The sequence below is a fragment of the Myxine glutinosa genome, chromosome 7 (assembly GCF_964187855.1).
Source record: "Myxine glutinosa chromosome 7, kmMyxGlut1.1, whole genome shotgun sequence".
NCBI classification, from domain to species: domain Eukaryota; kingdom Metazoa; phylum Chordata; class Myxini; order Myxiniformes; family Myxinidae; genus Myxine; species Myxine glutinosa.
Genome location: NC_136267.1, coordinates 45,992,271 through 46,004,709, shown reverse-complemented (window position 1 = coordinate 46,004,709; position 12,439 = coordinate 45,992,271). Strand labels below are relative to the sequence as shown.

At 42.8% G+C, this 12,439-nt stretch overlaps 1 protein-coding gene across 3 annotated transcripts in view; it reads right to left on the bottom strand.

The window, feature by feature from the left end:
- Window positions 1–12,439, bottom strand: part of LOC137430737 (uncharacterized) — a 265,309-nt gene that overhangs the window by 118,509 nt on the left and 134,361 nt on the right. For all 3 annotated transcript variants that reach the window (XM_078781624.1, XM_078781623.1, XM_078781625.1), the window contains exon 10: window positions 11,059–11,125. In XM_078781624.1, coding sequence (XP_078637750.1) covers window positions 11,059–11,125 — 67 coding nt within the window. The remainder of the gene's footprint in view (window positions 1–11,058; window positions 11,126–12,439) is intronic.

The window sequence follows — 12,439 nt, the reverse complement described above, 5'->3', positions numbered from 1 at the left end:
TTTTACTCGGGTGTGGAAGAGGTAACGTTATACGCATGCGGACAGCATTGTGAGTAACAAAGCCAATGGAAATCGGATGATGTTCAGCACCAAATTACCACAGGAATGGATTTGGGGAGAACAGTGTACAGTGCGTGCTGACGGCTTGATTAAACCTTACTAATAATTTTTATTCGACATACAGGAACATCAAGGTCTCTGGAGATGGACTTGTAGTCTTGAGATTGTCCAGGCTAGGCTACAATCTTGTGTCTGACCTCTTCCGACAATTCTCTGGTTTTCTTTCTTTTTCTCCATGCTCATTGCGGTACACACAGTGACACAAACAGCAGAATGACTCCTTTTCTCTATTCAAACTTTTTTTTTTAAACCCCAAAAAAACCACCTTTAGAGGCCATTTTTCCCCACAAGCGGGGGTTGGCCTTTTTCGGGGACCGTGGTTGTTGTTGTTTTTTTGGTCCCCTTTTTGAAGCAATGTTTTACGGCCGGATGCCCTTCCTGCCGCCAACCCTTTTTGTCGCCTTTTATGACAAGCAGGGAATTACCAGTGAACTGGTACTCAATTAGCCGACCTCGGAAGGATGACAGGCTGAGTCAACCCCCCTGGCGTTAATTCAGCGATCGACCGGGATTCGAACCCAGGATCCTAGGATCCTAAGCTGGCACCCTAGCCGCTAGCCCAATACCAGGGAAACTGATTGAATAAGTGATTGAATAAGTGATTTTTCTATTGCAGGCACCTGCAGCTCACCAGAGGTGAGTTCAATTCCAAAGTAAAGGAGAATCACCTACTTCACATCTAATTATTTCTAGCAACTTCTAAAAAGTGCCAATAATATTGTCCGGGCCATTTTAGGATTTCTAGGATGTCCGGGCCAGTGTGGAATAAGCTAAGATTTAGTAATTTTTCAGCTTTTTTTGTTTTGTTCCACTGACAACCAAAGAAATACATACAGTATGTGGACGCCAAAATATTTTTTTTATTCCAACAATTTTCTGGAAGAAATGGTGCATTATTTGAAAAAGGTGCAAGGGTGCCAATATATTTGGCCACGACTGGATGATTAGATTTTTAGGGTCCCTCATCATGAATAACACTCGACCCAACCAAAGCCAATGGTAATCTGAAGCCACAAACCACAGCAGTGTGTAATCAGCAAAATCCGACATGCCTGATGTCTTAGGCCCACCAGAAAAACAAGATGACGAGCATTTTATGTAGTCCGGGTGCCATGTTGGGTGGAGTCAAGTAACAAATGTGGGTGGGGTCTGGCAGCAGTCCACAACCAATGGGTGCACATTAAAAAAAAAAATCCCCAACAAGAACCACAACAACAATGATGCGGAACTCTTGTAGACCTGCGACAAAAATCAAGTGAAACTACAGACTTGGCATTTAATATGGAATATTTTTTTTGTGGGGGTGAACTTACTTTTCAAGATGACTTAGAACCAAAAGTTCATTGGAATTATGTTGAAATTATTCTAGATTTTGTTAATGTGACCTTTAAAAGAAACAAAAACCACATTTGACATTTCGAAGCAAATAAATTGATCCTTGAAAGTGATGAAAACTGATATTGAACTCAATTCACGGACAGTACTGTGTTAAACTTCTGTACGTTTTCCAGAAGTATCTCTTTATTTTGCACATTAGCCAAAAAATTTTTTTAACAAAAACAAAAGTTAAATTACGACTGGGATTACGGACAGTAAAATTACAGTTCAGTACTTCGTGTAACCCCCACGAGCATTCAGGAGAGCACGTACATGTTGAGGCATGCTGTTCACGAGATTTGCCAAGGTTTGGACAGGAATTGCTTGCCATGCAGTCACAATAGCCTGCTGCAATTCATGCACAGAGGCAGGCTGCTGGTCGAAGTTGTCGATTTGACGCGTTAATTCTGCCCACAAGTTCTCTATCGGATTCATATCCGGGGACATGGCAGGCCACTCCATATGCTCTACACCATGGTCAGCAAGAAAGTGCTGGATCATGCGAGCACAATGAGGCCGTGCATTGTCATCTTGGAAGACAAAGTTTCCTCGAAAGGCTGCACGAACAAATGGAAGCAATGTTTCTTCCAGAATGGCCCTGTGCTTGAACTGGTTCAGGTTTCTATTCAGAACAACCAGGTCAGTTTTGCCCACTGCATGAAAATCAGCCCAAACGGTCACCCCACCACCTCCAGCTTGGACTCTTGGCACTATACAATCTTCGTTGTAGGCTTCATGCACTTGTCTGCGCACTCGGACGTGGCCATATTGACGATAGACCAGAAATCTAGACTTGTCACTGAAGATCACGTGATTCCAGTGTCCTGGCTGCCATTGACGGTGCTCTCTGGCCCACTGCAATCGGCGGTGTTGTCTGGTCAGACGTGGCTTTCTCAGGGGACGCCTGGCACGATAGCCTGCTTGAACCAGTCGTTGGTTGACTAGCCTTCTAGATACAGGCACATTTGTCAGTTGCTGCCACTCAGCCCTAAGCCGATTAGCTGACTTGGTACGGCCATTGCGGACTAACTGGTGCAGCTGGCGATCATCCCTCCTTGTAGTTCTGCGGGGACGTCCTGACCTCGGTATTGGAGGAGGGACACCCCACTGAGCATTTCGTTTCAGGATCTTTGACACCTGACCTTGAGTGATGCCATACTGCCGAGCAATAGCATGCTGTTTCATGCCGGAATTTCGTAAAGCCACCACTAAATGACAAACAGCATTGTCGAGTTGACGGACCATCTCCAGGGGAAGCGGCAATAACATTTGTAGACGTGCAGCAGTTGTTTTCCACTAATACAGAATGCAACAACCCTTATATACCCGATTGTGAAGCCAATCGTCAAATGTACCTGCCCGTACATTTTGTCACGCCACCTGTGATATAATCATGTTATTGACTTCTTGCTGCGACAGACAATCAGTGACATGGTTCTTTTAACAAAGAAATCACCGAAGCGTAAAAGAAACTCACCAGATTGATATACCGAGTTCAGAAAGTAAACCCAAGTCAAGAAAAAATATATATTCCATATTAAATGCCAAGTCTGTAGTAAGATCAACTTACAACATGTAAGATCCATATTCAAACCTGAAGGTATCCACAGTGTGACATAAACATCTATGGTATCTCACTGCCAAGTATGGAGTATCAATATCAGCTGGTATGCAAGAAAACGGGCCTGAAACATCAGCCAGCAGGCAAGAAACAACATCTGATGGCAGTGATGGGACAACTTGGGCTGATAATATGGCCTCGAGGTACGTACACTCACCTCTAAACTGTCTAGCCTGGGTTCGATTCCTGACCCAGCTATAAACTATCATCCCGATGTTTCACAGGCAGGGTTATTCGTCGATGTGTGTGCCATCCCTCAGGTGAACGTTTAACCAGCATCCCCCATCTGCAGCATTCATTGGTGGATGTTAGAGATCCCATGGTGTCCTTTGCAAAGAGTAGGTGAGCCAGCTATTGCCGGCACAAAGGCCAAATTCCAAATTCCTGCCCTAACTAGTCGAACGTCAGGCCAGACAGTTCATGAAGACTTGGGCCAAGCTTCCCCCGGCTGATCCCACAACAAAGGTGGGATAATGGTGCCGTTAAAGAAGAAAATGTGATGGGACAACTTTAACAAAAACTAGAAAGCATCTGAAAATGCAAAGCCCGTGCGCGTCCTTTTGTATTCATATGACTTATTCTTCTTCCGTATGCTCAAAATAACGAAAACAGTTTAAAAAAAAAATACAAAATGAAAATTGATGATTTTATGCAGCCTTGACTTTTGAGCTTTAGATCTGAAAACATAAGCAGCTTCTAGCTTTTAATTAGTGAACAAATTCAGTGACCCGTTATGCAAATTGTTTAATTTTCAGGCCAATCGGATGAAAATTGGTGATTTTACGCAACCTTGACCTTTTGATCTAAAAAAAATAATCAGGTTATAGCTTTTGATTAATGAACCAATTCAGTGGCCCAATATGCAAATTCTTAAAATTTCAGGTCATTCGGATGAAAATTAACAATTTTATGTGATGCTGACCTTTGACCTTTGACCTTTTGACCAGATTATTAATTTGCCATATCCATATTCTCATAACAAAGCTTTGTTAAAAATTTGATGACAAAACTGAAATGGTAAATTTAAATTTCAGGTCAATAGGATGAAAATTTATGATTTTATGTGATGCTGACCTTTGACCTTTTGACAAAATTATTAATTTCCTTTCTCCGTATTATCATAGTAAAGGATTGGTGAAAAATTGATGACAATAGCTCAAATGGTAAAAAAAAAGTTACGGCCCAGACAGACACAGATAGACACACACACACACACACACACACACACACACACACACACACACACACACACACACACACACACACACACACACACACACACACACACACACACACAGAAGTGAATACAATGCGCTGTCTACAAGCTTTTTCACAATGTGCAAACTATCAGATGCTTGCTGTAAATTGCCATAGCTCCGGGAGTGCATATGCTCATAGCTATTGTGCAACTTGCAATAAGAGGATGATGAGATGGCATGTTACCAGGAATAAGCAGCAATTGATGCAGTCATAGCAAAGGGTTCCGCACATTTGTTTGTGAGCCTGTTAATTGTTCCTCGCATTATTAGAGAACCTCACTAAATGTAGCACCAAGATGGCCTTCTTATGAACCTCCTTTGGGAAAGGAAGTTTCAACGAACCCAATACCACACTCAAGTCAATTTGAACATGGACTTCAGCGTACACAGATGTAACACATTTCACAACCATCAAATAGACAACAAAGAAAAGGAAATACTTTTATCATTCCATCGGCATCAGGCTCCAAATGGGCAGCAGAATATGGCCGTTAGTACTGTGCTCGCATCGGACTGGTTTTGAGGAATTGTGATTTGTGGGTGGAGTGGGTGCGGGTGGGGGTTGGGGGGGAGGGGATGCTGTGCTTTGGATGGAATATGAATGAATGAATGATCGTTTTAAGGCCATTTTCCCCACTAGAGCGGGGGTTAGCCTTGCGGGCCCCATGACAATCATGGTTCCCTGTTTGAGGCAATGTTTTTATGGCCGGATGCCCTTCCTGACGCCAACCCTTGGTCGCCTCCTACGATGCGCAGGGATACGGTGTGCCTATTCTAAACCGGGGTACACACCGGGATGTCTGCATTTGGATTGTGGTTGTTCAAAAAACCTTTTGAAGCCATAGTATCTTTAGAAATGAGCAGGCCACTCTGTTTCAGTACCTTGGCCAAATTTTGCCTTTTTGGTTGTGCTGTATAATTAGCACAAGTTGCAGCAAGCTGAATTGCTGTTTGTGGATAAGCACAAACTTTGCCTAATATTCCTTGTGCAGTATTTCCTTGTGGGAAAAGAAAATCAAACAAGACAGGATAAAAGCATTTCAATGTCAATTCAGCTGTTATTCAGCTTTTTGTTTTATACGTCGCTGCCGACAAAGTCGCCGAGGCATTATGTTTTCAGGTTGTCCGTCTGTCCGTCTGTCCGTCCGTACGGGCTAAACCTCGTTTTTCTCAGCAACCATTGTCCGATTGAACGAAACTTTCAGGGTAGGAGTGACACCCGTGCAGAATGTTTTTTGTGATAATTGTGACGTCATAGGTCACGTGGTATGGCAGCCATCTTGGATTAAAAGCAAATAAAAATATATATATTTCTCGGAAACCGCTGAATGGGAAAATTTGAAACTTGGCACATTGTCAAGTACTCCCAATGGGGAATAAAAGTATGATAATGATATCATAGGTGAAGTGGTATACCAGCCAAAAATTGTTTAATCAAATTCCTTATCCTAAAAATCTGAAATTGCATGCACATGATCTATGACCCATTTGTATTGAAATATTAAACTTATGACATCATAGATCACATGGTTTGGTCGCCATATTGGATTGAAGGAAAACATTAAATAATTATATCTCTGAAACCGCTCACTCGAGCGATGCAAAACTTTAGAAATATAATCTAACAGCACTGTTGCATATAGTTTGAAAATGATGATGTCATAGGTCACGTGGTTTGGCAGCTATCTTGGATAGAAAAACGAACCTTATCCGATCAACACAAAACTTCACAAGCGTGATCCCCTACCCATACATATGCAGAGTGATGGCATATACCCATTGTGGGACTATGCGGAGGTATATTGGCGACACAGTTGCATTATTACCTTCGCAAAAGCGGAAGGTTATGTTTTGATCGCTGTGTATTTATTTGTATGTCTGTGTGTGTGTGTGTGTGTGTATGTTATTCGCATAACTCAAAAAGTATTCAACCGAATTGCATGAAATTTGGTGGGATGATTGGTTATTATACGGGACACATTTGATTAGATTTTGGGAGCAATCGGGTCAAAGGTCAAGGTCAAGGTCACGAAAAGGTCAAAATCGTATTTTTACCATAGCGCGGTCAATTTTTATCCAATTGGCATGCAACTAATGCCAAAATGTTCAGAATTCAATGCCCGATCTTGTGATATACGACATGACCCAGTGAAGACATTACCCTTGTTAGCGGTTGGGGGTCAAAGGTCAGGGGGGTCACGACCTTGCAAAATGTGCGTTTTTTGTCATAACTCGGTCAATTCTTATCCGATTTGCATGAAATCAGCACCAAACTGTTCACTGTTCTGTTCCCTATACTCCCATGCCAAGTACAGAACAGTAGCTGCGGCGAAGGTATGCGCTCTACCGAGTGCCCGTTCTAGTTCTAGTTGTTCTACTCTATAAGAACGAGGCTCATGGAGGAGCAATCTTACAGGTGATATCACTAAGCAAGTGAAAGCTTGAGGAAGATCATATATTATAGAATTGTCAAAGGCTACGTAACTAACGCAACTCCGTTGGGCCAATGTTGGCATTTGGTCAATTGGTGGCAAGCAAATTGTTGACGTCTGGATGACTGTTTATTGGTTGCAAACGCGATGTCTATTTCCAAACATTGGTCCAACGTTGTTTATTGGTTGTAAATGTGACGTTTATTTCCCAATGTTGGTCCAAGGTCTTTTTTTACGTTAGCCCAACGACGGGGCTGATGTTGCCCCAATGTTGGCCCAATGTTGTTGTGTTAGCTGGATATGTTAATGGTGTCTGATTTCAATTTTATATATCTTATATACGAGCTGGCAGCCTCTAGACACAATCTATCAGGACTGAGCTCATATAAAGCTCTTTCAAACCACTCACTGACTCACTGACATAAATGTTTAGGGCTAGAAATCTGGAAATTTGCATACTGATGCAACTTAAAGCCAATATCTGAAGAAAAACCACACAAACATCGGAAAATGTCCATGGACAAAAATATTCGTGAACGATACTCGGCCGGTGCAGCCTATTTCTGCTCACAGTGGGGCAAGTGACCCAAAACAATGGAGCTTACACTCAAAATGGTTACGATGCAACACTAACAAGTGCCTCTTATTTTATAACTTTTGCCATATTTACACTAAAATTACTATAAGTGAAATTACCTTTAAAAAAAGAGATCATTCTCATCACTAATTATTGATTTACTTCATCTAATATATAAAGTTCTTTCTAACCACTCACTCATTGACTACCTCACTGAAATAAATGTTTCGTAATTTCTAGGTGGGCTAGAAAACTGAAATTTAGCAACTACAAGCCAATATCCCAAGAAAAATCACAAAATCATTAGAAAATGTCGATTAATGAAAATATCTGCAAATAAAAGTCAATCGGTGTAAACAACAACAACAACATGCATTTTAAGGCCATTTTCCCTGCCAGAGCGGGGGTTAGCCTTGCGGTCCCCATGACAATCTTCTCCATCTTGCCCTATTTTCTGCCTCTCTCCTTGTTAACCCCCTTGCCCGCATGTCTTCTTCGACCATCTTTAGCCAAGTCTTTCTCGGTCTTCCCCGTCCTCTACTTCCTTCCACATTCATTTCCATCACTCTTCTCAACCAGTCACTTTCATCCTTCCTCAACACATGACCAAACCATCTCAACCTGTTCCTCTTCACAGCATCAATCACAGGCTCTATTCCCATCATCTTTCACAATTCATCATTTGTCTTCCTCTCTCTCAACGATACTCCGCACATCCATCAAACCATTCGCATTTCCACCCTTTCCAGCCTTCGTTGCTGCTCTACGTTCATTACCCATGTCTCGCTCCCATAAATCATAACACTTCTCACACATGCAGCATACACCTTTCCCTTCAGCTTCAACGACACTCCCCTCCTAATCAGCACGCCACTCAGTTCCCGAAACTTCTTCCATGCACATCTCACTCTCGCAACCGTTGCCGAGTCTGATCCGCCTTCTCCATTCAGCACTTCTCCGAGGTCGCAAAATGTTTTCACACCATCCAGCTACCGATCTCCACTTCGGGCTGTACCCTGCCCATATGTAGTTGTAATTGTCATGGTTCACTTTTTGAGGCAATGTTTTTATGGCCGGATGCCCTTCCTGACGCCAACCCTCTTAGTCGCCTCTTACGACACGCAGGGATACAGTGTACCTATTCTAACCAGGGTACACACCGGGCGAAATTCTACACACCGGTGTAGAATGATTTGCTAATGGCGTGTCACGTGACCCAAAACAATGGAGCTTAGAATCAAACTGGTTGCTGGGCAATGTTAACATGCATGTCTTATTTTATAACCTTTGTCAAATTTTAAATAAAAATTAATAGGCCCATGGGGAACAGACGTTTCTGAGAAGTTTTCCCACACAGTTTCTGAGAATTCAAAAAATTTTTTTACCTCAATTTGAGGTGAATCCGCCATTTTCAGCCTCTTATAGAGGGTGGATATAGAGGGTGGATCCAGACGGGGAGGACAACCCCATGATACCTTAATGTTGTGAAGTATTGTACCAAATTTGGTCCATATTGGTCATGTACCAAATTTGGAGCACAACCTAAGGTTGGGGCATGGTCACGATGCCGCATGGCCAGTTTGGCCTGGATCTGCTTGTCGGTTTCTGGGAAGGTTTTTGAATGTAATATTTGTGGCAAAACCCCCTTTCACTCCTTTTAAATTGGCGGATCCGGTTGGGAAACACAACCCTGTAATAAGTAACTGTCCTGATGAATTATAGCACATTTGGTCCGTATGCTCAGGTAGTTATGGAGAAGATGTTTTAGTGAATATGAGTGATTCGGAGAGGGTGGCTGTGGTCCCCTTTTCGGGAGAGATACGACAGTGAGGAGCACAACTTAAGGTTAGGGCATGGTCCCAATGCCTCGTGGTGAGTTTGGTCTGGATCTGTCTGGCAGTTTCTGAGAAGAAGATTCTTGAATGGAATACCAATATTTGCAGCAAACCCCCCCTCCTACCTCCTTTATAGGCGGCGCATCCGGATGGGGAGCACAACCCCATGAGAGCTTACTGTCCTGATGCATTGTACCAAGTTTGGTCCATATGGGTGGGGTAGTTTTAATCAAATGTTTTTTTCTTTAGATATTTTAGTCAAGATGATTTAGATGTTAACGAAGATGGTTTAGTCAAAGGAGAAGATGTTTTAATCACATGTTTACGGACGTATGGACCTACAGCCGGACCCGGGGAAACACTCTATGAGGTTATTTTGGAGAAATAACCTAAAAAGCTCTCTCACAAATCACTTCATCAAACATATAAACCTTATATCGTAGGGTGCAGCCAAGTAGATGTTTGCTATGTGCAAGCATGCCCCACTGGTGTGTGTGTGTTTGTGTGTGTGTGTGTGTGTGTGCGTGTGTGTGTAGGTAGGTAGGTAGGTAGGTGTATATATATATATATATATATATATATACTAGCAGAAGTACCCGGCATTGCCGGGCGGGGGAGGGGGAGGGGGAAGGGGAGGGGAGGGGGAGGGGGAAGGGGAGGGGAGGGGAACGGGGGGAGAGCGAGGCCCTTGGTAAAGCGAGCGATTTTTTTTTCATAGCGTCATAGCGTCATAGCGTCATAGCGATTTTTATTTTTTCATAGCGTCATAGCGTTCATAGCGTCATAGCGTTCATAGCGTCATAGCGATGTTTTTTTTTCATAGCGTCATAGCGTCATATCGTTCATAGCGTCATAGCGTCATAGCGTCATAGCGTCATCGCGTTCATAGCGTTTCATAGCGATTTTTTTTTTCATAGCGTCATAGCGTCATATCGTTCATAGCGTTCATAGCTTCATAGTGTCATAGCGTCATAGCGTCATAGCGTCCATAGCGTCCATAGCGTCATAGCGTCATAGCATCATAGCGTCATAGCGTCATAGCGTCCATAGCGTTTCTTAGCGTCATAGCGATTTTTTTTTTCATAGCGTCATAGCGTCATATCGTTCATAGCGTTCATAGCTTCATAGCGTTTCATAGCGTCATAGCATCATAGCGTCATATCGTTCATAGCGTCATCGCGATTTTTTTTTTCATAGCGTCATAGCGTTCATAGCGTCATAGCGTTCATAGTGTCATAGCGTCATCACGTGATCGCTCTGAGCGAATCAGCGCCCACCTGCTCTGATTCCGTTGATTCCGTGCGCTGAAATGCGCTGAGGTAAATATGAATAAAAAATATGGATTGTCAAATATTTTGAGTTCGGCCATGTTCGTCCCAGGCTCAATGGCCATGTCTATGCCAAATATCAAGCACGTAAGCCTCTCCGTTTAGGAGTCTATCGGTAACATTACACACACACACACACACACACAAACTGTTTTATTTTTTTTAATATATATATATTAGTGTGAAAAATGTTTTACAGGAGCCTACACCCGGTATATATGGCGTGAAAATAACCACAAACGGTGGCATAATGTTTATGGCATCCATTCTGAATGTATGAGGTCGGTGGTTCAAACCCCAGCCGAGTCATACCAATACCTTAAAAATGGTACGTGTTGCTTTCTTGCTTACTCATTATTTAAAGGAATAGAGCACAGAAAAACAATACTGAGAAGGCAATGGCAAACCACCCAGTCTAACCCTGGCAGCACCAATGCTCCGTCAAGAGTATGGTTCGTCAAATCAAATGATTGAAAAAATATATATATTGTTTATATATATTGACTTACCAACAGCACTTTCATGGTGCTTGTGAATAATGTCTGCAAGGTCAAAGTTCCCTGCAACAATGGCGACCTGGGTCCATGAGGATGATAAGAAAGGGCAGAGGGAATGCACAAACAAAATTGAACGAGAGAGAAGTTAACGGCGCACCATCACAAATCCACACACTTTCCACGTAAAGCAATGTTGAAAGATGGCAAATGTTCCACCTAGAATGACCCATTATCAAATTTTGAGTTTAAAAATGTTCTGTTTCGACCTCGGTGACTGTAATTGCCCACCCCCTAGAACATGAACCGAGGATCAAATCCAAAAAATCGTTACATATTTCATGCATCCCCCAATGTTCAGTGCATATGCAAAGTTTCATTTCAAAATGTTTTAAAATGTGCCTGTAATTGCATTTTTGGTATTTGACCTTTTCACCCTGCCTTCCCCCTCACCCAATTACATGGCTCCAGGGGGTGGGGACAAAAATGATACAGCTATCACACCTTCTTGCCATGTGGTGGTCATATCTACCAAGTATTGTGAATTTCTGCACAATCGATTAATAGGAGGCGATGGCGTGACGGATGGACAGACAGAGACAGATACAGCAGATCCGGAGCAGATATCCCTCTGGAGCAGATAAGATATCCCTCCGGAGCAGATAAGATATCCCTACGGAGCAGATAAGATATCCCTCTGGAGCAGATAAGATATCCCTCCGGAGCAGATAAGATATCCCTCCGGAGCAGATAAGATATCCCTCCGGAGCAGATAAGATATCCCTCCAGAGCAGATAAGATATCCCTCCGGAGTAGATAAGATATCCCTACGGAGCAGATAAGATATCCCTCTGGAGCAGATAAGATATCCCTCCAGAGTAGATAAGATATCCCTACGGAGTAGATAAGATATCCCTACGGAGTAGATAAGATATCCCTACGGAACAGATAAGATATCCCTACGGAGCAGATAAGATATCCCTCCGGAGCAGATAAGATATCCCTCCGGAGTAGATAAGATATCCCTACGGAGCAGATAAGATATCCCTCCGGAGCAGATAAGATATCCCTCCGGAGCAGATAAGATATCCCTCCGGAGCAGATAAGATATCCCTCCGGAGTAGAAAACAATACCCACCATCTTTTTAAACTTTAAAGCATGGGGATAATAATAGGAGAAGCAGAAGAAGCGAAATAATATCATAAAGAGATGTGAAAGGGAACTTTAAGGGATGAATATTTTGTTTGATCACTATCACCTATAATAGTGTCCAGCTGATATGTTCTTTCATTAAGCCACCTCCCCCGCCCCCCCCCCCCCCCCTCGGATAGGTGGAGGCTTATACGTGTTGTAGGGTTTGTTTCTACAATTAGTGCCCCCAATTTTTCGTGGTAC